Raw genomic sequence first — 27,735 nt, forward strand, 5'->3', positions numbered from 1 at the left:
CATATACTGTAGGGTTGGCAGAGTTTTACTCCTGGTTTTATCTCCAGTCTCGTTAGAAAGGACCACAGACACCTCTTTGATACATTTCCTTAGCTCGTGACGAGGAAATCCCTCCTCTTCATCAGAGGATTCGCTAGAGGATTCTGAATCCGATAAAGAACATTCCCCCAAGGAGAATTCTGAATCTGATGGTGTCCTTTTCCTTTTAGCTTTCTGTTTAGTTGTCTTAACTGGAGAAGTCTGAGCTGTTTCTTTAAAGGACTCAAAGGTCTGGGCTAGATTATCCTGAAACCAAGACAAAAAAGACTTCATTTCTTGTTGCTTGGATTTTTCTAGCGATAATGAGGAGCAAATATTACAGATTTTCCTCTTAAACCCATCTGGTAAAGGAGTGGAGCATTCACTACAACAGAGATGTTTAGACTTGGAACTGGCTTTTTTTGAAGCAGGAGTAGGAACCTTGTCTTTCTCCATATTGTCAGTATAAACAGGGCTAGACATATCTGTAATACATAAAACATAATTTTTGTATTCCTTTAAGAAAATTTAAAATACATAGAGAGTTTTAAAAAAAATAGAAACCAGTTAGGATCCTACCTCTAAAACCTCTGACCCGTGTGGGGGGGGGCTGGTGACAAAGGGAGATCTTTACTGTCAAGCATCCATGCTGACAGAAAAATCTGCACAGCATATATAGGCAGAATGATTCAAATCTGGCGCCATTTCCTGGGAGTTCAGACCGCGCATGCGTGATAGCGCGGTCGGAACTCCGGTGGAACGCAAAACCACCCGGGCGTGCGTTCCACCGCTGTGCGCATGCTTGTGCCTTACCAATCACTCCATCTTCCAGATGCCGTACGTTCCTGTTGGAACAAGAAAGAGAACTGAAGTCCTAAGGCTGCAAGGGTCTCCTATACCTGGTAAGGGGAGGAACTTTTTATGTTAATTTCTTTTCAGATGCTTGACCTAAGGGAAGAGTACATCCCTATTGTACTGCCACCATATGCCAGGAAAAAAAAGCAGCCTAACAACCCCCACCCTCAAGTCTACTTAAATAGGGCTAATCCCCAAGTTCATTAGTGGTCCAGTGGGCGTCCTCTTTCTTCCTACTGAGGAAGGACTTTATGTCACTGGTTATGCCCATAATGGGCAGGCCTGTTCATTATGGTCACCTAGTGACAGGAGTCTCATACCTCCAAGTGTTAACTGTCCAATCTAAGGTGCATTAAGAAGGCTGTCAACAAGAGGGAACGGCTGTAAAATAGTTAGGAGATGCCATGCCAAACATCTGGAATGCCTATCAATAACTCCTCATAGAGATGCGTGAATTAATGCAGCTCTATGGAGAAAGTTTAGTGTCAGCGGTGGCCACTAGAGGTGTTCCTAGGGAGACAGTCTTTTCAGAGAAAATACAATCTTTACAGCAAAAAGGCTGCAGGGACTTACTATACTCACCAGAAGAACTTAAGTTAGCTGTAGTTGTTCTGGTGACTATAGTGTCCCTTTAATGTTAGAGTTGTTATTTAAACAAAAGTTGCAAGACCCAAAAGAGCCCGCAGAAGAATTGCAAATCAATGGTAAAAAATAAAGTGATAGAAAACTGACTTAAAAGTAAGATTTCCATATTTTGACAAGAAAAAAAACTAAAACATTTTGTTAGGATTTTCATTTCAAATTATGTATTATTTTTTTTTTTGACCATCTTTATTTTTAGGTTTTTTTAATTACATATAATACTTTTAAAGTGCAAGGAAGGGAAAATAGGGATTTATGGGAATCAACCTTGTGTTCGATGTGAGTGAGGAGAGTACAATTACATTTTTAATATATTCTATATCAATAAAGCAACTGATCTTTAAATAACCCAAGTGAGGGTTAATATAATTTATACTATACTACACTATAATTACATTCAATTTTAAGGCACATGGTATGGCTAATTGGACTAATTTCACAGTGATAAAACATTATGATAACGTGGTTCAAATACACATGGGGTTTATTAACTACATTGCACATTTTATGCCCAAGAAGAAAAACAGAAAATTTCTCTAATACAGCTGTTTTTCTACCTGAGGTATTAGTCGAAAATGCATTTTCCTTTGCAATTAGCTATTCCTGTTTTAGGAAATAAAACCCAAGTGAATTGCCAAGAAAATCGTAAAAAAAAAGAGTTTGCCTCATCTGTACTTATTAGGATGCTAAACATGGAAAGGAACTGTTGTGGATCCAAATAATGATCTGTTATATTCAGAGGAAGCCCAAATTGTTGTTACAAGTGCACTTGGAGAAGCGAGAATTAGACACCAGTCCCCTGTTGGTATTCAAAATAAGCCTCTGACATTTTATTCATCAGCTGGGTTTTATACATTAACCCCTTAAGGACACATGACATGTGTGACATATCATGATTCCCTTTTATTCCAAAAGTTTGGTCCTTAAGGGGTTAAAAAGTAAGTGCTTACGTGCAAATACTCTTAGAACAAAAATAGCAAGGGAGTACAGATAATACATAGGGATGAGCGTCATGTACACATAACAAATAAGTTTCAAGGTAAGAGAGAACAAAAAGATTAGAGTAGAGACATCTTAGGCGGGGGCTCTAGTAGAGTATGTTGTTCAAGCATCAAGAATTTCCTAATTCCAAGTTAGCCAATTTTAATATAGGATATCATTATATGACACCTATAAGCTTGAGCCTTGGAACCAAGATACATTCTATCACAATAACCCACTGGCAATCCTATAACTTTCCTTTAGTAAGAGGGCTTCTTTCATATACCAGCTGTTTATCCAGCACTTGGGCTTCAGAGTTGTAGCTTCCTGAGGCTTCAGCTTTATAGACAGGGCACAGATCCTGTTGACTCCATCTGAGAAGAGACAGTAAGAGATGCTGAATATAGCCTACAAACCCCTTCATCTTCTTTCACTACAGTATGTTATCACACTCTGCCAGCTGGCTACACAATACTTACCTTTGTGCACAGTATTTATCTGTATCAGATGCTCCCGGCCAAGCAGCATGTTCCAACATCAGTGAACCTAGAAAGGAGAGAATACATACGGAGGATGACATCTTTGTTTAGGCTCTTCAAAATTACTACGGACAAGGTAATGCATGGGATTTGATGTGAATTAAGTATTTCGAATAATCTTACTTCAGCTATGTGGGACTTGCAATTGCATAATTTCATTGAGAATCCTGGGTAAAAGGGTACTTATTACTGATATAGTGCTCTTTAAGTGATTTTTAACCCCTTAAGGACACAGGACATGTGTGACATGTCATGATTCCCTTTTATTCCAGAAGTTTAGTCCTTAAGGGGTTAACAGAGTCCCGTCATGTTGGAGCAAGAGGCTAAAGAGAGCCTTGCGTTGTGATTGGAAGTCAAAAACGTATTTTGCATTGACCATATACAAGAAGCACTGCATAGCAATCTACCCTTCATAATTCGTGATATGCCAGGACTGTTTTGATAATATAGAGTTGATTGTTCCTTTGTGATAAAGAATGTATGATGTTATTTCTATTTATATCAAGAATGCTTAAGGTTAAAGCTTAGATAGGAATTGTCACTGCCCAATCTATCCTTTACTCAAAGGTGTAAGGATGCGAGCCTTTGCATGGGGTTTATTCAATAAACTGTGAATTGTAGTAAACTGAAAACATAATTGCTAAATAAATAATAGGTGGTAGAAATTATTTCCTGCTCAACTATTTTGGACTACATTTTTAAATTAATTTTAAATTCAGTTTAATTGTGTTGTTTAGCAAATACACCCCATAGACAACAAGCACCATATTATCACTTATTCACGTTTCAATGACTGCCCATGATCTAATATTGCTTTCACCTGCTTGCTAATGGCAATTATCCCATTGTGTTTTAATTAAATTCTGTTGATAGCTACACAAAAGTATGAAACACAAGCAACCTACCATGTCTATAGTGCTGGAATTCCACATGCACATGCTGAAGGCCAAGTACATGTTGTGGTTATCTCTTGAGCACTAATAAATTGATGGACTCATGTAACCAAATAACTCCATTCACGGGGTCAGTGACTATTTACAGTTATGAGATGCTAGCATCAGTTCACTTGCCTGATGGCGATAAAAATGTAATTCTTCCCAAGATATTCTACTAATTCTTGGTCTTCACTTTTGTTTGTGATACCCCACCGTTCAGAAATAAACCCTTTGTGTAATACAAGTAAAACCCAATGCACATTCGTACCAATGTAGATCTTTGCGAGACTGTAAGAAAAGTCTCGGGCAGATAGCTCCATGTAGCTACCTCCTTTCAGTCCTGCATTCTTTGTAAATTCTTTAAGTTGCTGTAGTGCCTGCAGGGTGACGTTTGCAGACTTGGTAAGGTCAGGTACTTCTAATGCGGCTTGTAGCTTATCCTGGAGACAAAACAATGAACAGTATGTCATGATTCAGTGAACATTAGTCCACAAGTCAATGCACATGAAAAATACTACAATTAAAATCAGATAAAACACTTAAAATGTGCTATGGGAAGGAGGGTGGGGGGCCATTTCCCATGCTAATAGGCTGCATAGCACACAAGCTCCTCCAGGATTTTCTGCTATAAGCAAGTTGATTTATTTTATCTTGAAAAATCTTAGACAAATCTCTGGATATGCATAGGTTGACACTTGTTACCGGCAGATACCATATTGAAGCATCGGAGTGAGTGCTTTGCCCAGGATTTCAACGTGTGGAGCCATTTGCACTAGGGGGAAGCTGTTGATCCTTCATGATCCATCTGACTTACCTGGAACTGGAGTATGTTCTAATGTCCCCTGCCCCCCACCCCTTGCATAAACCCAATTGTAACGTGCAAAATGGCAAATAACGGACGGATCTGTGGTGCATATGTGTTGGGTCTCATTTGGGGCTGGCAGGGATAACTGCTGGGGTTCTGTTCTCCATCAGGTCATTGGTGCTATCGATCAGTTGATTTTACCAATGTTGGGCAATTTCCCTAGCTTTGCCCAGCATTTGCATAGGCTGATTAATTCCTTAGATAGACAGTGTGTCCTCTATAATCCAGCCCAACATCTATATCCTACTTTGTATTTGTTTATCTCTCCTACAATATTTTTACAACTTAGGCCTGAACAGATATGTCTAAGTTCTCTCAGCACCCTCCGTATGGTTTACATATTTTGTTTGAAAAAACTGAAAAAAATATATATTTTTCTTATGATGTGCAATTAAAAATACAATATACAGAATTTAATAAAGTGTAGACACGTGCCTCGAAAAAGCTCTTTAAAGTGCTACACCACATTATTAGCAATTTTTACAAATATATTTATACGGATTCTCGGAAATGCTGTTCTGTCAAATATTACCTCAAAAAATAAAGGAGTCTCACTGCTGAAGTCTCTGTTCGATTCTCAACAACTTACGGTTTAGTGAAGAACCCTCTTCAAGACACATTAACTTGTCATATATTCATTTTTAAATTCTTTATTTTTATTGTGCAGGTAGGTACACGCATTGTCAATACGCCACGACAGCGTTCATTTGCATATGCAGTCGGTTTAGTCAGTGGCATGAGTTATTTGCACATTTTTAACATATATAACCAAGCTTAACATTACAAGTAAGTACAAGAGTTATCTATTTGAGGCTTATATCGTAGCTTAACATTACATTGCAAAAAAATAAAACTGTTTAAGACAGTTGCATGGCGGTTAGAGTAAGTTAGCACACATTTTTGGGTTAGTAAAACAAGTATGCCTAACGTGTCTACGCAAATTCCTTCATATAGTTAGTCGGCAAGTAGTGTTTCTAAGACACATATATTCTCAAAGCTAAAGATATAGACCTGCATACATCAACATTGTTTAAAGTTAAGTAGCTAAGTCACTGGATAGTCAAACATGTCTAGAGTGTTTAGCAAAACATAAGATGAGGTCTAAATGAGTTTCATAGACATGTGAGTGGGTATATGAAAATTAGTTTCAAAGCAAGCTGGTGAAACATGACTATTGAATGTTAAGAAATGAAAATAATAAACTGGTAAAGTATTAGGCAAGCATATGTGTCTAAGTGAGGGTAGGTTTACAGCCTATTTGAAAACATGCCTAGTGGTTGCAATAAGAAAGAGAAAAAAAAACAAAAAACAAAAAAAACAACCCCATAAGCATAGGTACATACAAATGCTGATGTCTATATGAACATAGTGCTTTCCGCAGAGACCCCTTCCTGGCGTTCCACTGAGTTACACGAATTGTGAAGTTTAAATATGCTTGACGTGCCATAAACTGTATCAGGTATTAAGGTAAAATGTAAGACAACTAGACATGCAAGCAGAATGCAGTTTGTACAGTTAGGGTAGCTTAATCATCGATATGTAAGACACCTACATTATGGTCTCTATTATCAAAAGTATGTGCCGTGTAAAAAATAAGAGAAAGAAGCCAAATTAACTAAAATGTTAAAGAAAATAAATAATATAAATAAAAAATAAGATAATAATAATCATAATAATTAAAATACAAAATAAGGAACTAGTATAAAGTACAAAGCATGTTTATCAGCAGAGAGAGGCCATTAAGACCTTCATGTGATGGGATGACTGTGTCCACCCAGACTGCGGCCCAGGGCCCGAAAGAGTCCGTGCAGTCAGCCCACACCTTTCACCGGTTCAGCAGGGTCCCACAGAGTAGTCTGAGGTCTTCGTGTATCTCGCCCGTGCGCCTGAGGGTCATCCCGGCTCTTCACCCAAGGCTTCCCCGACTGAGCTGTCTGTACAAGGAGAGTCCTGGTTTCATGCTTCGCGCCAAACTCACTGATGTGCTGTTTGATCCGGGTAGGTCGAGTAGAGTGTTGCGTTCGATGTTTGCGGAGTAGACGGGGAGAAGGGACACCCTCCGTGCCTCCATTAGGCCTTCGCTTTGGTGTTTGGCCCACTGCTGGCTCGACCTCCCGCGCATCTCCTTTGTTTCGTGGTCGCTGGGGTATGTAAAGATGCGGTCAAGCTCCGACATGCTGTGGGATAGTGGGCCCGATGCACTTAAGGCGGCCGCCATCTTAGGTGGGACTATGCTCCTTTTATTTGTGCTTCCAGTTCTTGCTGCAGCAAGTCCCAATTGTGCACGTATGGTCGGTCCTGCTGTAGGAGTACCCTGCATGGCGGCAGGTTTAATAGTCGCCGGCGGGGGTGATTGCTGTGCGATGTCCCGTGTCTCCAGCCCCACAGCCACTATCTGTCCGGTTTGGTTTCCGTCACTGCTCGCCGTTGACTTGGCTTGCGTAATGGACCGGTAAGAGATCGCTTGCAGGGCTGCGGTGTGGGGTGGGAAAGCCACGGACTCATCAGTCCTCCTGGGCATCTCGCCGATTATCGAGAGCTCGGTGGAGGAGCAGTTCTCTCCGCTGATTCCGGAGCACATGGCATCCGCCATCTTATGTGCTGCGTCTGGGCACTCGATGGTGGTGTTGTTGGGCCTTGGATTCTTTGCCTCTGGGTGAGGACCGGGATCACCCCCACCGGTCCATAGGGGGGGGAACGGGGCCGGGTCCCCCCGGGTCTGGGTCTCAGGCTGGGCACCGTTAGGCAGGATAGAGGGGCAGCGGCCGTCCACCCCTCTCACTGCCAGAGTAGGCCTCAACTGGGTCGTCGAAGGTCTCACCTCCAGGGGACTGAAGCTCGGGGAGCCAGCCTCGCCCTGGATCCAGTGACCCCTCAGCACTGAGGTCCAATGCTGTCGGTCTGTATTTAAGTAAGTTTTCATGTTTTTCATGCTTAAAGGATCGTAAGTTGCAGGAGCTGGTCTCTCTTGCGACCGCTCAGCTCGGCGGTTCGGCCCCGCCCCCCATATATTCATTTTTAAAATGTCATTGCTCTACTTTTGTCTTAGTAAAATTGAATTCATACCATAATACCATTTCCCTCCTCCTCTTTTATACGACTTGTTCTTGGATCTAATTTTTACGATTTACTTGTTTGGTCCCTCAATGGCCTATACATATCAAATATTACAATACCGTAAGTATAACACATGGATGGAGCTATTGGGTATGGTAAGCAGAAGTTCATGCCTTTGCACTTTAAAATTCACGTGTTATGGAACCTTTCGTGTCTGGGTTTAGTGATGCTTGGTAATTAGAATCCAGCCATGATCTCAGCAACTAATTACATGACGACAGTATCTAAAATAGATCATTTATATTTTCCACTACAAGCACTAGCTCTATTGCACAGACACAACAACATTTTATTTTTGTATCAGTTTTGTAATATTTAGAGTGAGTTATTGTCACACTTTGTGTCGGCTGCAAACTAAACTATAATCACATTTTTTTTATTCATTGCCAATAATAAAAATGTCTAAAAAGAATGAACCAAGCTGCTATACAGGGAGTGCAGAATTATTAGGCAAGTTGTATTTTTGAGGATTAATTTTATTATTGAAGAACAACCATGTTCTCAATGAACCCAAAAAACTCATTAATATCAAAGCTGAATATATTTGGTAGTAGTTTTTAGTTTGTTTTTAGTTTTAGCTATTTTAGGGGGATATCTGTGTGTGCAGGTGACTATTACTGTGCATAATTATTAGGCAACTTAACAAAAAACAAATATATACCCATTTCAATTATCTATTTTTACCAGTGAAACCAATATAACATCTCAACATTCACAAATATACATTTCTGACATTCAAAAACAAAACTAAAACAAAACAGTGATCAATATAGCCACCTTTCTTTGCAAGGACACTCAAAAGCCTGCCATCCATGGATTCTGTCAGTGTTTTGATCTGTTCACCATCAACATTGCGTGCAGCAGCAACCACAGCCTCCCAGACACTGTTCAGAGAGGTGTACTGTTTTCCCTCCTTGTAAATCTCACATTTGATGATGGACCACAGGTTCTCAATGGGGTTCAGATCAGGTGAACAAGGAGGCCATGTCATTAGATTTTCTTCTTTTATACCCTTTCTTGCCAGCCACGCTGTGGAGTACTTGGACGCGTGTGATGGAGCATTGTCCTGCATGAAAATCATGTTTTTCTTGAAGGATGCAGACTTCTTCCTGTACCACTGCTTGAAGAAGGTGTCTTCCAGAAACTGGGAGTTGAGCTTGACTCCATCCTCAACCCGAAAAGGCCCCACAAGCTCATCTTTGATGATACCAGCCCAAACCAGTACTCCACCTCCACCTTGCTGGCGTCTGAGTCGGACTGGAGCTCTCTGCCCTTTACCAATCTATCCATCTGGCCCATCAAGACTCACTCTCATTTCATCAGTCCATAAAACCTTAGAAAAATCAGTCTTGAGATATTTCTTGGCCCAGTCTTGACGTTTCAGCTTGTGTGTCTTGTTCAGTGGTGGTCGTCTTTCAGCCTTTCTTACCTTGGCCATGTCTCTGAGTATTGCACACCTTGTGCTTTTGGGCACTCCAGTGATGTTGCAGCTCTGAAATATGGCCAAACTGGTGGCAAGTGGCATCTTGGCAGCTGCACGCTTGACTTTTCTCAGATCATGGGCAGTTATTTTGCGCCTTGGTTTTTCCACACGCTTCTTGCGACCCTGTTGACTATTTTGAATGAAACGCTTGATTGTTCAATGATCACGCTTCAGAAGCTTTGCAATTTTAAGAGTGCTGCATCCCTCTGCAAGATATCTCACTATTTTTGACTTTTCTGAGCCTGTCAAGTCCTTCTTTTGACCCATTTTGCCAAAGGAAAGGAGGTTGCCTAATAATTATGCACACCTGATATAGGGTGTTGATGTCATTAGACCACACCCCTTCTCATTACAGAGATGCACATCACCTAATATGCTTAATTGGTAGTAGGCTTTCGAGCCTATACAGCTTGGAGTAAGACAACATGCATAAAGAGGATGATGTGGTCAAAATACTCATTTGCCTAATAATTCTGCACACAGTGTATTAAAAACACAATTTCAATCCCTGAATCAACAATACATTTTGTACAGTAGAAGACTTCTTATGTAACATCTGTTGAGATCATTACCAATCAAAGGGGTCAATTGCTTATGCTGCATAAACATGCTTGTATAAAATTTTTCTTACTTCTGTGGCAGAGAAGAAGGCAGTCAAAACTTGTCCTTGACTCTTAATGACAGAGCGCAAGACATCTAGGGACAAGATGTTGGTGGTACCTTCCCAGATGGTCAATACCTAATAGAAAAGCAATAAAGAAATCTGAAGGTAAAACAACCAGTGTAATGTTATTTACAGCCCTCCCTCCAAATATCCCACTTAGCCTTTTACCTGAGCATCTCTTAGTAATGCAGGCAGGCCTGTGTCTTCCATGTAGCCCTGTCCACCGAAGCTCTCAAGTCCTTCTGAAACGACTGCAAGAGCCTAGTACACAAATATTTTCAACTTAGAGAAAAAAAATATCCATGCCGGTTTGAGGTGACCAGCTCCATCAGAAGAAAAATTAAACAGTGGAGATTTTGTTTTGCCTTGTTTACCTGCTTCGCGGTGAACAGTTTGGCAACAGGTGTAAGCAGACGAAGGAGATGCTGATCCTGCTCTGTTGCCAGATTTGTTTCTTCCAGACCCAACAAACGAGCAGTTTCCATCAGTAGGAGAAAAGCCCCTCGAGCTTCCACCTGCAACCAATATCTATTATCAATAGATGTCGTGCCTTAAAGTAATATTTGTATACACTATGCAGCTATAAGAAGACACTTATGTTGATTTACTAGTTGGAACAAAAAAACAAACACACTTAATAAAATGATTTGCACTCCAAAAATCGGAAAAGTCCATGTTATCTACTATAAATGCTTGTGGCCTGCTTTTGAAATGTAACATACTGCATTCCACATATTGTTTTTGCTAGCATAAATGCAAAAACAAGTAGAAAATTCCTTTTATAAAAACAGTATACAACTGTATTACAAGGAGGGAGCTCAGAGCCACCTCTTTGTAATTACAACAAATATACAGCAAGGATGAATTTTGTCCTTGCAACAACTCATTTTTGTTTTTGTTTTATGCAAGTGATTAATGGCTTTCAGACAAACCGATAAATCACTCAAAATTCAGATGAATTTGCATTTGTCCAAAGTTGTTTAAGGCACTAGCACCCTAAAGAGAAATAGAAGCAGGGAGGAGCCTCATGGATCACACTGATTAAAATGAATAAAATCAGTCGTATAAATTTAGTTTTTCCATCTTAATGTGGTGACTTTCTACAAAAATCCATTACCTGTGAGATAAAGTATACCCGAGCAGCACAGATAAAATAGGCATAAACAAGGTGGACATGGAAAAGGGTGCACGGGAGCGACTGTCCATAGAGTTTTCTTGCCACAAGAAGAATCGAGAGACATAAAAAACATCAAAATAATATCTGTTAAAAGGAGTAAGGAAGATCCAGTGGCCACTTTGGAAATATGCTCTATAGAAGTATTACAATGAAATGCACATGAGGTGGGTAGTAATTCTGTCAGGCAGCTGTTTATTTGCCAAGAAATAATCTTGCTGAATCAAAGATTTAAGCCTGATACCAAGATAGCAGTCAGTGCCCTTTCACCCACCCTTACTCCAGAAGAATGGAAGAAAGAACTGCACTTCCTGAAGGACACATCATCCTTCACATAATATATGATGGCCATCACCACATCCAGTGTAAGGAAGGAGAAACATCTAGTTAATGACTGGCTTCAGACATAAGGACAGACCCACCATCACATAGAAAAGTAAGGGGAAACAACACTAGACAAAGAGGTATATGAGGTTCAAATGATTACCTTCTCCTGAAGGAAAATCAGAAAAGATTAAACACATGACAGACCTGAATGCTCAGACGTTGTTTTAGCTGAAGAATAGCCAACAGAAAAAGAATATTCAATGGGAAGATTCAGCCAGGATTTGCGGATTGGTGCAGTACAGACCAATGGGCAAATACTGGTCCGGTGCTTATAAAAAAAAATAACTGACAGTGCAGCTATCTGAGTAATGGCATGTCTGTGAGGACTTCCACATATAGCCTGTGGCGAAACCAACCTCGCCACTATGAGCTGGAGAAGCCTGGTTGCTCGCCTGCTTCCTTTGGACTATGGACCAGACTTTAAAAAGCTTTATTTTACCTGCAGAAAGGCATATTCGTGCCTTTCAGCCGGGGTGTTCAGTAGATTCCAGCTACCGAACAAACTACCGTATGAGGGACCACCTAGGAGATGGAGTGTGCCGTCAATTAACCGCCCAGAAGCTGCGGTTAACCGCAGCTTAATTGATGAACGCTGGGTGGCCTTTGTTCGTTTGCCGACCACGAGGTAGCGGCCATTTTAATCGTGCGAAAGACCAGCGGTGTTCGGCGAGGATTCTATGGAACTATAAACGGACACTTAATTGCACGAACACCGCTGAGCCGTCTGTCGCCTGGGTCCTATCGTACAAGGTTAACCGAACACTGGAATTCGGTATTTCTATGGGAATTGTAGTAACCCAGATAGCTATACCATGGAGCCTATTTGTGTGATTAAAGACTTTGGCTCCATGGCGATTAAACTGTATTCGTGTAGTCTGGGTGCCAGTCACTTAATAATGTGCACCCAGACCTGAGCTATCTGGGGATATGTAACATGTCTGTGTTGGGTGGAATAAAAGTGACTTTATATATTTTAAAGCATAATACTGTATGTAGATCCCCACATGTGTAATGGAGTCTTGTCTTTGTCCTGGGAGGTAATTGGATTACCTCTACAATTATCTCCAGGGCAGAAGAGAGGAAACCAGGATGCATTGTGGGAATGTTTACTGCTGTGTGTCTGTAATTGGTTTATGTCTGTCCTTTGTTACAGTCTTCCATTTGGTCCCCTAGGGGAGTGTCCACCAGGTGGGAGACCTGCATAAATACTGGGCAGGTAGCCCTGAGTAAAGGAGTTGCTGTTTAACCCTGAAGCTGGAGTGTGTCTCTTTCTTGGGGGGAAGGGGACTGTATGCCGACTGCCAGGAGTGTAAGCTGTCCATATTGCTTTTCCTGTTCGGCTGCTTCCAGGGTTCGTGTGTCTGCTGTTCGAGAGTTGGTGAATTCGTGCAGTTTGGGAGTTCGGGAAGTTGGTGCTTATGGTGGCTGCTGGTCTATGGAAAAGGGGATTATCGCCTAAACGCATTTTTCCCCTTTTATGCTGAAACGGTCCGTTACAATTGGTGGCAAGCGGCGGGATCGTTCCTACAACCAGAGGGACAGCTACAGACAACACCATTCCTGGATTACAAAGTGAGGGCAACGCCAGTACCCGTACAGCGCCCCTATCTACAAGGAACCAACTGCAGCAGAGCAAGCATGGCACCCAGCTACACGCAGGAGGATTTTGACAAAGAGCTGAGATCACGACTGATTTTCTTCGGACCCAACCCCCCGGAGAAATGCGTGCGGCTTGTGAGTGGACATGTAGATGAGTACCTGCGGTTCATGGCAGATCCAGCCAAGGGTATCGGTCGCCCTATCCGGCGGCAGAGTGCGTTTCGGGGACTCAAAGGTGTACCCCAGGGAGATGATGGTGTTGTCCATCCTCCCCAGCAGCCGTGTGTGTCCCAGGGAGCCGAAGGTGCAGTCCTTCCTCCCCAGCGGCAGGCTGAGTTACAGGGGGCAGAGGTTGTTGTTCCTGCCCCCCAGCAGCAAAGTGATATGCCAAGAAGGCAGTGTGAAGCGAAGGGAGAGGAGAGCAGCGTCCTCCCTCCCCAGCGGCAGTGTGTGCCCCACGGAGCTGATGGTGTCGTCCATCCTCCCCAGCAGCCGTGTGTGTCCCAGGGAGCCGAAGGTGCAGTCCTTCCTCCCCAGCGGCAGGCTGAGTTACAGGGGGCAGAGGTTGTTGTTCCTGCCCCCCAGCAGCAAAGTGATATGCCAAGAAGGCAGTGTGAAGCGAAGGGAGAGGAGAGCAGCGTCCTCCCTCCCCAGCGGCAGTGTGTGCCCCAGGGAGCTGATGGTGTCGTCCATCCTCCCCAGCAGCCGTGTGTGTCCCAGGGAGCCGAAGGTGCAGTCCTTCCTCCCCAGCGGCAGGCTGAGTTACAGGGGGCAGAGGTTGTTGTTCCTGCCCCCCAGCAGCAAAGTGAGATGCCAAGAAGGCAGTGTGAAGTGAAGGGAGAGGAGAGCAGCGTCCTCCCTCCCCAGCGGCCGTGTGTGCCCCAGGGAGCTGATGGTGTCGTCCATCCTCCCCAACAGCCGTGTGTGTCCCAGGGAGCCGAAGGTGCAGTCCTTCCTCCCCAGCGGCAGGCTGAGTTACAGGGGGCAGAGGTTGTTGTTCCTGCCCCCCAGCAGCAAAGTGATATGCCAAGAAGGCAGTGTGAAGCGAAGGGAGAGGAGAGCAGCGTCCTCCCTCCCCAGCGGCATGGTGTACCCCAGGGAGCTGATGGTGTCGTCCATCCTCCCCAGCGGCAGTGTGTCCTGCCGGGAGCAGAGACAGTCAGTCTCGCACCCCAGCAGCCGGACAAGAGAATGAAAGGGGAGACAGCTGGTCCCCCTTTCCACCAGCAGAGAGAGTGGCAGGGAGAGGAGCCTGCTACCCCCTCACCCCAGCGGCAGTTTACCGTCCAGAGAGAGGAGCTTGTTACACCCTCTCTCCAGCGGCAGCCTAACCCACCAAGGGGAGATGTTAAGCCCCACGACTGTGCAGATGGGACCGTAGTCTCTGTACTTACAGCCCAAGGGGTAGGGACGGTCGGTCCTGTCCCCCAGCCACAGAGCGATGTATCCAAAGGGGAGACAGTCGGTCTCCCCCTCCGGCAGCCGAGCTATGCACCTAAAGGGGAGACAGTCAGTCTCCAGCAACCAGGCTCCAACCAGACTACTTCCGTGGTAGTGCTGGCACCAGGACAGAATACCGCTGGTCTCTGCCCCCTCAGCAACCCACCAAGGCAGCCTAACTGTTCCCCACACAGTCATGGTGAGACACCTGGACAAGTTTGTAATTTTTTCAGGTGTAGTACCCAGTTATTGTGGGGGGGCTGTACTAATAGTTGTGTTTTGTGGGTGGGTTGCTGGACTAACCAGGGCACTGACCGGCAGGAGGTCAGGTACCCTGTTAGTCTAGTTGGTAAAGGGGAGAAGTGTGGCGAAACCAACCTCGCCACTATGAGCTGGAGAAGCCTGGTTGCTCGCCTGCTTCCTTTGGACTATGGACCAGACTTTAAAAAGCTTTATTTTACCTGCAGAAAGGCATATTCGTGCCTTTCAGCCGGGGTGTTCAGTAGATTCCAGCTACCGAACAAACTACCGTATGAGGGACCACCTAGGAGATGGAGTGTGCCGTCAATTAACCGCCCAGAAGCTGCGGTTAACCGCAGCTTAATTGATGAACGCTGGGTGGCCTTTGTTCGTTTGCCGACCACGAGGTAGCGGCCATTTTAATCGTGCGAAAGACCAGCGGTGTTCGGCGAGGATTCTATGGAACTATAAACGGACACTTAATTGCACGAACACCGCTGAGCCGTCTGTCGCCTGGGTCCTATCGTACAAGGTTAACCGAACACTGGAATTCGGTATTTCTATGGGAATTGTAGTAACCCAGATAGCTATACCATGGAGCCTATTTGTGTGATTAAAGACTTTGGCTCCATGGCGATTAAACTATATTCGTGTAGTCTGGGTGCCAGTCACTTAATAATGTGCACCCAGACCTGAGCTATCTGGGGATATGTAACATGTCTGTGTTGGGTGGAATAAAAGTGACTTTATATATTTTAAAGCATAATACTGTATGTAGATCCCCACATGTGTAATGGAGTCTTGTCTTTGTCCTGGGAGGTAATTGGATTACCTCTACAATTATCTCCAGGGCAGAAGAGAGGAAACCAGGATGCATTGTGGGAATGTTTACTGCTGTGTGTCTGTAATTGGTTTATGTCTGTCCTTTGTTACAGTCTTCCATTTGGTCCCCTAGGGGAGTGTCCACCAGGTGGGAGACCTGCATAAATACTGGGCAGGTAGCCCTGAGTAAAGGAGTTGCTGTTTAACCCTGAAGCTGGAGTGTGTCTCTTTCTTGGGGGGAAGGGGACTGTATGCCGACTGCCAGGAGTGTAAGCTGTCCATATTGCTTTTCCTGTTCGGCTGCTTCCAGGGTTCGTGTGTCTGCTGTTCGAGAGTTGGTGAATTCGTGCAGTTTGGGAGTTCGGGAAGTTGGTGCTTATGGTGGCTGCTGGTCTATGGAAAAGGGGATTATCGCCTAAACGCATTTTTCCCCTTTTATGCTGAAACGGTCCGTTACATAGCCATTAGAAGAACATCATGCCGAGGAAGCTTGTGAAACCTTGAGCATATAGAAGGGTGTAAATGGCATTTCAACATACCAAACTCAAGAAGTCCTTCAAGCACCATGGCTTCAAAGACAAGAACCAGGTCATCTGAATACAAGGCTCCAACCTGGACATCTTGATTCGATCAGCATACCAAGTCCTGATAGGCCACATGGTGTCTAGGACTATAACTGGCACACACCTAAGGCCAATGAGCATAAGCCACTCGAGTATCATTGTTGGGTTGGAGAAGGACACTAGTGACATCCCAAGGGACAAACTATAATCTGAGAGGATGAAATCCCAAAACATGAGTACATTGAAAGGTGGCCTCACCTCCAGAGGAGATCTATTCCTCTGAGCTTACAGCATCCCCTGCCCTGCACTTAATCCCAAGGTGCTGGTGTACACTGTACAGATGACCTGAGAAGGAGAAACCCTAGGTTAGAAAAGGGATGGCAGAGGTTCCAGGATAAATCTCTGAGCGGGATCAGCAGAGTCTCGTTCTACTGTCTGATGAACTGGACACATAGCAAAGACTAGAACTTTCATAAAATTTGCCACAGTCAGAGACAAATGGAATCCAGGAAGGAAACTTTCATTGAAGTCACATCCAGAATCATACCTTGAAAGGAGACCCTAGTATCTGGTACTATTGGTCTTTTAGTAGACTGAAAAACCAGCCATGGTCTTGCAGAGAGTGAAATAAGTAGGTCATTATAAAGGACTACTTGCTTGTAAGAGTCTACCTGCAGAAAGATATTTTCACTTTTAACCTATGACACCTTAGAGATAATGGTTTCTAAACCTGGGGCAAACAAGGTGGTACCAAAAAAAGGGTAGCTTCCGAAGCCTCAAAGCCCACATCCTACAGGTAAAAACTTGATCTTTGGTATGAAGATGGAAACCTAAGTTTCATTTGTTTCAGTAATATATGTATATTATTATTACATCAACCACTTGCAACTTACATACGATTGTTGAGAACTTTAGTTTCACAACTTCATTGCTCGTAAATAACAGAAAAGTACAAGATTATTACAATTTGGGAGATTGGTGGCAGATTGAGCTCTTTCCAGATGAACAAGAGATTTCACTAATTCTATGGCGATTCAATTCTTTTTCCGTACAGTTTATGTAACCACTCTGAGTGTTTTCCACTGATCACTCATAGAACACCCACCACTAAGCAACTCAAAAGATGCAAATGTAGATTCCCGTGTCCCATGTATTTCACATCTGACTCCATAATGCTGATTTAATTATGAATGCGATCCTGTTAACTGTTACTTTTGTCAACAGACGTAATGAACTCCACACTATATTATACATGAAGATTAAATAAACTGTGTAATGAAATATTTTTAAATGCATTATATAGGTAATGAATTATGAAGAATTGGCAAAACTAAATAAATTATTTCCCAACCAAATCAATGGCTATGGCTCTCCAGAATTTGCTGGTAGACCCCTCTCTCACCACCACAAGCCTCTAATTGTGGTCTATGGTGACAGATCTTGTTATTCTCTGTCCAATACGATATTATGGGACAAGTTTATGCTCAAAACAGCAGTTCCAATCAACACACAGGATGATTTGAACTGGTCTTCAAAGTGAAAACAGTCATGTTGCAGTGGCTATCAGTTTGCACACAGTTGGTTCACTGTTTAGTGAATCAGGATGTGTTTCAGCTTTGGTTGAGCTGCAAACTGTGCATGCAGAATGAGAGATTTCCCTATTGTGTGTACACCCATACAGGGACAATATATAAGTAAGCCAGTAGTGCCCTAATGAGCTCCCTATAGTGGCAGCATTTGTTTTACATGCTGATGGAGTTACATATTTCTCCAGTTTGTGCAGGCTTCTTTGAATCTCTGGTATTTCAAACTTAGGCCTCGCTTTAATAAGCTTTTCAAGTTATTCAACACTTCTAAAATACTTCCCAAATTATTTATTTCTGTTGATAAATAATTTGGAAAGCTTTTCTAAAAGTATTGAAATCATTTGGAAAGTTTTTTTTTTCTTTCTTATATTCTTTATTTTTATTGTGCATATAGGTACAACAGTGCTTGAATTGCCACAATAGAAGTCTCAAGCGCAAACTTTAGAAGTATAACATGAGTATGGCTCGGGTGCACATTTTAGTAAGTTGATGATGTAGATACTAATCAGTGTAGCATGAGTGAGTATGTATTGGGTGTAAGTCAGTAGGGAGACAATTTTAAACATTAGAGTGTGCTGCGTGTTCCGTCGGATGGTGAGGCATTATAGTTGAAAAACTAGGTGGTTGTGTGAGTAACTTGAGGGCTCTACCACCCTGGTTGTTGGCGCTCGTCTAGTGGACTATGTATGGACCTGGTATGTATTCAGTTGTCAGGTGCTGCTGGGGACATGGGGGAGATTAGTTCTGCTGAGATTAGTTCTGCAGGGTCGCCCTACTCCTCTTGGTTGTGTCGCCTCGGTTTCAAGTTGCTCAAAGAGAGGGGGGGGGGGGCAAGGATCTAGAGGCCCCAGCCATCCCTGGTGAGGTGTGTGTGTGTTTGTGTGCCAGCTCTGAAGGAAAATGATAAACTATATACAATTAGCAAACAGCAAAAGAAAAAGGAGATTCATATGAACCCCAAACCATGGGTGAAAAACGAGTGAGTGATGTGCCTTTGGAGCCTGGATAGTCCAGTGTCACCTCATGATGTGGCCAGCGCATAGGCATCCGAGCGGGCCCTCTGAGGGATAAACGGGGTAACTCTTGCGGGGTCCCATGTGTGCCTATTAGCTGTATTGCTCAGGCCGGGCCTGGTAAGCGCATCTCGTGGGAGGCCGATTGTTTCCAACTTGGCCACCGCTTCCTTAAGGTCCCTGACAGCGTGCACAAAGTCCTCTTTCATGATATGGAGTAGCCGCGGTGATTTCCAGCGATATGGGATAGCGTGGGTGCGTAGCAGTGTGGTGAGTGGCTGAAGGGTTTTCCTCCATTTCAGGGTGTCCCCAGATAGGTCGGAGTAAAAAGTGAGTGCCATGTTTTTAAAGGAGAGTGGCAAATTCCCTTTGGTTGCTGCCTGCACTGCTGCTTTCTCCCTGCCGCTGCTGAGTCTGACCACCAGGTCCCTGGGACTCGGGGGCTTTTTTTAGGCTTTGGTATGCGAAAGATCCAGTCAGTTGTAGTGCTTTCAGCCTGTTTGGGCGTAAGTAGTGACCCTAGCAGCCTCCTCACCAGATGTGGGAGTTCTGCGTCTGGGATCGCCTCTGGGACACCCTGTATTTTGAGATTATTTTGGTGCCCGCCAGCTTCCATCGCTCTCCCCTGAGAGAGTGGTGATTGTCTGGGCTTGTTCGGCTGCTGTCGTCTCCACTGTCCCCAGGCGGCCCACCAGGCCCATTAGATCTGCCCTGAGTGAGGCCATGTCGGCTTGCAAGGTGAGCTGGAGGCCGTGTAGTAGCTCCTTCAGAGTGGCATTTGTCACCGGAGCAGAGTCAGTATTCTTTGGAGCTGTCTGGGGCTGTGGTGGGAGAGGGAGGTCAGCGGATCCCATCCCCAGAATCGATTCCTCCGAGGAGTCAGAGTACTGGTCCATGTCGGCGGCCATCTTGGGCCTGCATGCTCCGTGGGCTTGCCGGAGTAGATCCCCTATGTTCATGCCCGCTTTGGGCTTGTCAGGCTTTTTCTTCTTCAGCTTGTGGCCCATGACCATTATTAGCACCTGTGGTCCAGTTTGCCAGCGGTGGTAAGGGGCTTGAAATTGCCAAAATACAGCGGTGAGTGTCGGAGCTCATCCGACATGTGTCTGTCTCGGTCAGCAGCTTGGCCCCTCCCTGGAAAGCTTATTAAATCAAGGCCTTATTTAAAGACCACTAAGCAGAGCACCTGTATAAATGTGAATGAGTGGGTTTTTTTCTTTCAGTGCAGATCGAAACATGCAGGCTTATCATGCCCCAACAGCAAATGACAAGCAGAATGGTAGACAAACCGGTCACATTGTGGGCATGGGCAGTGGTGCATCCTGGTTTTGTGCTGCCCTAGGCAGGACAAAACTCAGGCACCCCCCCCCCCCACCGCGCCACCCCCACCCAACCTTTACCCCGTCCCGCATTCTAAATACACACACAGACACATTCACTGACAGATACGCATACACTCACTAACAGACACTCACTAACAGACACTCACTAACAGACACTCACTAACAGACACTCACTAACAGACACTCACTAACAGACACTCACTAACAGACACTCACTAACAGACACTCACTAACAGACACTCACTAACAGACACTCACTAACAGACACTCACTAACAGACACTCACTAACAGACACTCACTAACAGACACTCACTAACAGACACTCACTAACAGACACTCACTAACAGACACGCACTAACAGACACGCACTAACAGACACGCACTAACAGACACGCACTAACAGACACGCACTAACAGACACGCACTAACAGACACGCACTAACAGACACGCACTAACAGACACGCACTAACAGACACGCACTAACAGACACGCACTAACAGACAGACACTCACACACAGACACTCACACACAGACACTCACACACAGACACACACACACACACAGACACACACTCACACACAGACACACACTCACACACAGACACACACTCACACACAGACACACACTCACACACAGACACACACTCACACACAGACTCACACTCACACACAGACTCACACTCACACACAGACTCACACTCACTAACAGACACACACACTCACACTCACACACACTCACACTCACACACAGACTCACACTCACTAACAGACTCACACTCACTAACAGACTCACACTCACTAACAGACTCACACTCACTAACAGACTCACACTCACTAACAGACTCACACTCACTAACAGACTCACACTCACTAACAGACTCACACTCACTAACAGACTCACACTCACTAACAGACTCACACTCACTAACAGACTCACACTCACTAACAGACACACACTCACTGACAGACACACACTCACTGACAGACACACACTCACTGACAGACACACACTCACTGACAGACACACACTCACTGACAGACACACACTCACTGACAGACACACACTCACTGACAGTCACACTCACTGACAGTCACACTCACTGACAGTCACACTCACTGACAGTCACACTCACTGACAGTCACACTCACTGACAGTCACACTCACTGACAGTCACACTCACTGACAGTCACACTCACTGACAGTCACACTCACTGACAGTCACACTCACTGACAGACACTCACTGACAGACACTCACTGACAGACACTCACTGACAGACACTCACTGACAGACACTCACTGACAGACACTCACTGACAGACACTCACTAACAGACACTCACTAACAGACACACACACTCACACTCACTAACAGACACACACACTCACACTCACTAACAGACTCACACTCACTAACAGACTCACACTCACCAACAGACTCACACTCACTAACAGACTCACACTCACTAACAGACTCACACTCACTAACAGACAGTCACACTCACTAACAGACAGTCACACTCACTAACAGACAGTCACACTCACTAACAGACAGTCACACTCACTAACAGACAGTCACACTCACTAACAGACAGTCACACTCACTAACAGACAGTCACACTCACTAACAGACAGTCACACTCACTCACTCACATTAACACTTTTTTTTATTTTTTTTTACTTCAACCCCCCCAGCCTCCTTACCTTTGGGAATGCTGGGGGGGGGGGGCATCTTTTTTCCCTGGTGGTCCAGTGGCTGCTGGGCTGCTGCTGGGCGGTCGGGCGGCGCTCTTGGGAGCTGTCTGCTCAGCTCCCTCGCGCGCCGCACAGTGAGGCTGGGAGGCGGAGCCGGAATATGACGTCATATTCCGGCTCCCAGCCTCACTCTGCGGCGCGCGAGGGAGCTGAGCAGACAGCTCAGATGAAGTGCTCCCTAGCCAGCCGCCCAAGAGCACCGCCCGACCGCCCAGCAGCAGCAGCCCAGCATGTCTGTTAGCCGCAAGGCTAACAAGACATTTGCCTTGGGCATTTGGGGGGCGGCTTTTTTTGCCGCCCCCTAGAAAATGCCGCCCAAGGCAAATGCCTTGTTTGCCTCGCGGCTAATACGCCCCTGGCCATGGGTATATATGCATGTTTTTATGATTTAGGAACTTCATACTAGGCTGGCACATCTAGAAGGAGCTTCTCTGCTATGTATGTTAGGCTTAATAGAACTGTCTAGATATATAGAGTAGGCTTAGTGGGTCAGGCTGGGCTCACATGTCGTGGTAGGAAACAAAAACATGAATTTAGCTCATACACAGTGAGAGGGGAAAGTATTTGATCCCTGCTAATTTTGAACGTTTGCCCACTGACAAAGAAATGATCAGTCTATAATGTTAATGGTAGGTGTATTTTAACAGTGAGAGACAAAAGAAATCCAGAAAAACGCATGTCAAAAAAGGTATTAATTGATTTGCATGTGAATGAGTGAAATACGTATTTGATCCCCTATCAATCAGCAAGATTTCTGGCTCCCAGGTGTCTTTTTTACAGGGCTGAGATTAGGAGCACTTTCTTAATCCCTTAACGACACAGCTTCAGAAGCTGGACATACCCTTAAGGACACAAGCAATTTTTGATTTTTTTGCTGTTTTTGTTCAATTGCAATTTGCATTTCTCGCCTTTACTGTACCAACACATAGTATAAAACGTATAGGTTAAATAGGTTAGCAGGCTGCTTTTTCCAACTACCCCAAAAATGCATACTATTTTTAAAGAAGACACCCAAGGGTATTTCAAAATGCAAATTTTGAACCTTAGTGTGGGATCATTTTTTGTATCAAGTGTAGTGGTACTAAGCATATTTTTCTGCCTTTTTGACACACACAGTGAGCTTGTACTGTATATTTTGCAAACCTTTTGAGTGCTACGGCTTTATAATACTTCATATGTTGCTCAGCTATGTTGTCGGAGTACAGCAATAGCCCCGTATGTACCTCTGCCAGGTATATGTGGACGTTGAAGGGGCACATTTCAGACACAGCCATTGCAGTTTTTTTTCCTTCAAACTTTGAATGTTTGTGCTGTGTCGTTACCCCACTTTGGAGTTATTTTTAGTAGGTTCATTATTCCAGCTACCCCATAAAGGCATATCATTTCTTAAAGAAGACACCCTAGGGCAGCGGTTCCCAAAGTGTGGGTTGCAGGGCGATTCTCAGTGCGTCGCACTGACCCACACATCCAGGGCTGCAGGGGAGTCAGGCAGGCAGACTGATTAGTCCAACCCCCATGTAACCTCTTCACTCCCTCCCCCCCCACACTGTAACCCCTTCACTCCCTGCCCTCCCCCATGTAACCCCTTCACTCCCTCCCCACCCCTCCCCACAGTGTAACCCCTTCACTCCCTGCCCTCCCAATGTAGCCCCTTCACTCCCTTCCCCCCTCCCCACAGTGTAACCCCTTCACTCCCTCCCCCCTCCCATGTAACCCCTTCACTCCCTCCCCCCTCCCCAGTGTAACCCCTTCACTCCCTGCCCTCCCCCATGTAACCCCTTCACTCCCTCCCCCCCTCCCCACAGTGTAACCCCTTCACTCCCTGCTATCCCCCGTGTAACCCCTTCACTCCCTGCCCCCTCCCCACACTGTAACCCCTTCACTCAGGGCCGGACTGGCCCACCGGGATACCGGGAAATTTCCCGGTGGGCCGCGGCACCTGGGGGCTGCAGAGGTATGTGCCACCGGGTGGCCGGTCCGGTGGCACACTCAGAGGGGGCCGGCCGCTTTCCACGCTGGTGCCGCCGGGCGGCAGCCTCGCCGGTCCGGCGGCACTTCTAATGCTGAGGACGGAAGGAGGAGGAGGAGGAGGGAGGAGCATGTCTCTGTACCATGCTCCCTCGCGGTTCCTGTGCTGTGAATTGTGGGAACCGCGAGGGAGCATGGTACAGAGACATGCTCCTCCCTCCTCCTCCTCCTCCTTCCGTCCTCAGCATTAGAAGTGCCCGGCGGCACCAGCGTGGAAAGCGGCCGGCCCCCTCTGACTCCTCTCAGGTAAATGGAGGAGAGGAGGGGATGGGGGATAATATAGAGACAAAAGGGGGGGGGGGGGATAATATAGAGACAAAGGGGGGGGGGGGGGATAATATAGAGACAAAGGGGGGGGGGGGGGGATAATATAGAGACAAAGGGGGGGGGGGGATAATATAGAGACAAAAGGGGGGGGGGATAATATAGAGACAAAAGGGGGGGGGGGATAATATAGAGACAAAAGGGGGGGGGGATAATATAGAGACAAAAGGGGGGGGGGGATAATATAGAGACAAAAGGGGGGGGGATAATATAGAGACAAAAGGGGGGGGGATAATATAGAGACAAAAGGGGGGGGATAATATAGAGACAAAAGGGGGGGGATAATATAGAGACAAAAGGGGGGGATAATATAGAGACAAAAGGGGGGGATAATATAGAGACAAAAAAGGGGGGAATATAGAGACACAAAAGGGGGGGGATAATATAGAGACAAAAGGGGGGATAATATAGAGACAAAAAAGGGGGGATAATATAAAGACAAAACAGGGGGGATAATATAGAGACAAAAAAGGGGGGAATATAGAGACACAAAAGGGGGGATATAGAGACACAAAAGGGGGGGGAATATAGAGACACAAGGGGGGAATATAGAGACACAAGGGGAGGGGGGGAAATAAAACCGAGATAGGGAAGAAAGAGACAGTGGGAGAAGAGAGAGAGACAGAGGGGGAGGGAGAGTGAGACACAAGGGGAGAAAGAGGGGGATAGAGAGATAGTAGAGAGGGAGAGAGACAGGGAGAAGGGGGAAAAAGAGACAGAGGGGAAGAGAGAGATACACAAAGGGAGGGAGAGTGAGACACAAGGGGAGAAAGAGGGGGATAGAGAGATGGTAGAGAGAGACAGGGAAAAGGGGGGAAAAGAGACAGAGGGGAAGAGAGATACACAAGGGGAGGGGGAGAAAGAGGCAGAGGGGGAAGAGAGTGACTGGGAAGGAGAGGGGTGACATGGACACAGAGGAGCAGTGAGGGGGAGAAAGAAATATATATATATATATATATATATATGACTGGTGGATCCAGGGGGGGCAACGGGCAATTGCCCTTTCCCCCCCAGATGCTCTCCCCTGCTGGCCAATGCAAGGCTGGCACTGTCCAAGCACCATGTGCCTTCACGAACCGGAGGGGAGATCAGAGATATCCCTCCCTGTTCTGGAGGCACCATGCAGGCAGCCAGCAGGGGAGGGAGGAAGAGAGGACCCGGGAGCTCAGCCTGCAGCTCCTCCGGGTCCTTCTTGCGCGAGTACAGAACGTTGCCGCGGTTACAGTGGTAACGCTCCAGCTCTCGCGAGAGTTAACTCTAGCGCTGGAGCTACGGGCTAGAGTTCACTCTCACCACTGCGACCTCTAGCCCCATACACACACCCAGACCCCCCCACACACACAGCCCCACACACCAAACCTTTCACACAAACTGCACCCCTCACACATTGCACCACTGCTCCTATACCCTACTACAGCCCCATATCACAGCAGACCCCAGGTAAGTTGTCAAACTGTTCTTAAACGGTTTGACTACTTACTCTGGGAGCGGGTCCCGGCACTCCTGGCACCATAACCACTACACAGAGCAGTAGTGGTTATTGTGCATGGATTATTTCTTTAAATCTATAAGTGCCCCTCCCAATGTCAGGCTCTGGATCCGCCACTGGTGTGTGTGTGTGTGTATATATATCATGTATATTTCTGTGTGTATTAGTTATATATATAGAATTATGCCTATTATATTTACACATGTATTAATGTACATATATATATCCGTAATACACAGAGAAATGTCATTGATATGTACAATATGTAATAAGCAGATATTGGCCCAGTCTTGTTGCTAGGTACATACTCCAGCACAATAACATATTTAAAGTGAAGAGTGCACCCACAGGACCTCAAAATAAACAAGATAACGTAATTTTTTACAGTTGTGCCCTACATACATTCACCCTTTCAGTCCCATTACCAAGCTTTCCTTAATATGTCATGGTAGTTGGACTGAAACATTGGTTATATGCAAAGACACGTCTGCTTAAAAAAGCCTATATGTGCTTTTTTTCACGTTGGAGTAATAATTTTTAATCTTAAATGATCTTTTCTAACGCTGTATCTGCACGCTATGCTGGCGCGACGCATTATGGGGCTGGTAAATATTTTTTTCCAGGGCTGCTTTTAGTTCCCAGTCCGGCCCTGCCTTCACTCCCTGCCCTCCCCAATGTAACCCCTTCCCCCCCTCCCCACAGTGTAACCCCTTCACTCCCTGCCCTCCCCTATGTAACCCCTTCACTCCCTGCCCCTCTCCCCACACTGTAACCCTTTCACTCCCTGCCCTCCCCACACTGTAACCCCTTCACTCCCTGCCCCCCTCCCCACACTGTAACCCCTTCACTCCCTGCCCCCCCATGTAACCCCTTCACTCCTTCCCCACAGTGTAACCCCTTCACTCCCTGCCCTCCCAATGTAGCCCCTTCACTCCCTTCCCCCCTCCCCACAGTGTAACCCCTTCACTCCCTGCCCTCCCCATGTAACCCCTTCACTCCCTCCCCCCCTCCCCAGTGTAACCCCTTCACTCCCTGCCCTCCCCCATGTAACCCCTTCACTCCCTCCCCCCCTCCCCACAGTGTAACCCCTTCACTCCCTGCCCTCCCCCGTGTAACCCCTTCACTCCCTCCCCCCCTCCCCAGTGTAACCCTTTCACTCCCTGCCCTCCCCCGTGTAACCCCTTCACTCCCTGCCCCCTTCCTGCCCCCTCCCCACACTGTAACCCCTTCACTCCCTGCCCTCCCCAATGTAACCCCTTCCCCCCCTCCCCACAGTGTAACCCCTTCACTCCCTGCCCTCCCCTATGTAACCCCTTCACTCCCTGCCCCTCTCCCCACACTGTAACCCTTTCACTCCCTGCCCTCCCCACAGTGTAACCCCTTCACTCCCAGCCCATCTCCCCACACTGTAACCCCTTCTCTCCCTGCCCATCTCCCCACACTGTAACCCCTTCTCTCCCTGCCCATCTCCCCACACTGCAACCCCTTCTCTCCCTGCCTGTCAGGATCGGGACAGGGATCCAACACGCAGAGTACAAACAGGTACAGGGTACGTATACCGGACCTTAGAATGGCCGGACTAACGTAAGTAGTAGTAAAGAATGGTCTAGAGACAAGCCGAGGTCGAGGGAACGAGAGAGCAGGTAAACGAGAGACAAGCCGAGTCAAAGGGTAATAGAGGTAAACGAGGTAGAACAGACAAGCCGGGTCAAAACCAAAGAAACTAACAGCATACAAGAGCACTGAGTGACTAGACAAGCTAGAACCACGACAGGGCAATGAATAAACGTAGAAAGCCCTCTTTTATACCCCGATTCTAAACAGGTAATCACGCCCCCGACGAATCCTCATTTGTGCTTGGGGCTTGATTGACA

At 45.8% G+C, this 27,735-nt stretch overlaps 1 protein-coding gene across 1 annotated transcript in view; it reads right to left on the reverse strand.

The window, feature by feature from the left end:
• Window positions 1-1,852: 1,852 nt before the first annotated feature.
• The window catches only part of LOC134611143 (acyl-CoA dehydrogenase family member 11-like), a 382,909-nt gene continuing 357,026 nt past the window's right edge, over window positions 1,853-27,735 (reverse strand). The window contains exons 11-16 of the mRNA XM_063454742.1: window positions 10,474-10,614; window positions 10,268-10,360; window positions 10,067-10,174; window positions 4,239-4,410; window positions 2,976-3,042; window positions 1,853-2,870 (exon numbers count right to left, since the gene is read on the reverse strand). Of these exons, the coding sequence (XP_063310812.1) occupies window positions 2,744-2,870; window positions 2,976-3,042; window positions 4,239-4,410; window positions 10,067-10,174; window positions 10,268-10,360; window positions 10,474-10,614 (708 nt within the window). The 3' untranslated portion in view covers window positions 1,853-2,743. The remainder of the gene's footprint in view (window positions 2,871-2,975; window positions 3,043-4,238; window positions 4,411-10,066; window positions 10,175-10,267; window positions 10,361-10,473; window positions 10,615-27,735) is intronic.

This window comes from Pelobates fuscus, chromosome 5, assembly GCF_036172605.1.
Source record: "Pelobates fuscus isolate aPelFus1 chromosome 5, aPelFus1.pri, whole genome shotgun sequence".
Taxonomy (NCBI): Eukaryota; Metazoa; Chordata; class Amphibia; order Anura; family Pelobatidae; genus Pelobates; species Pelobates fuscus.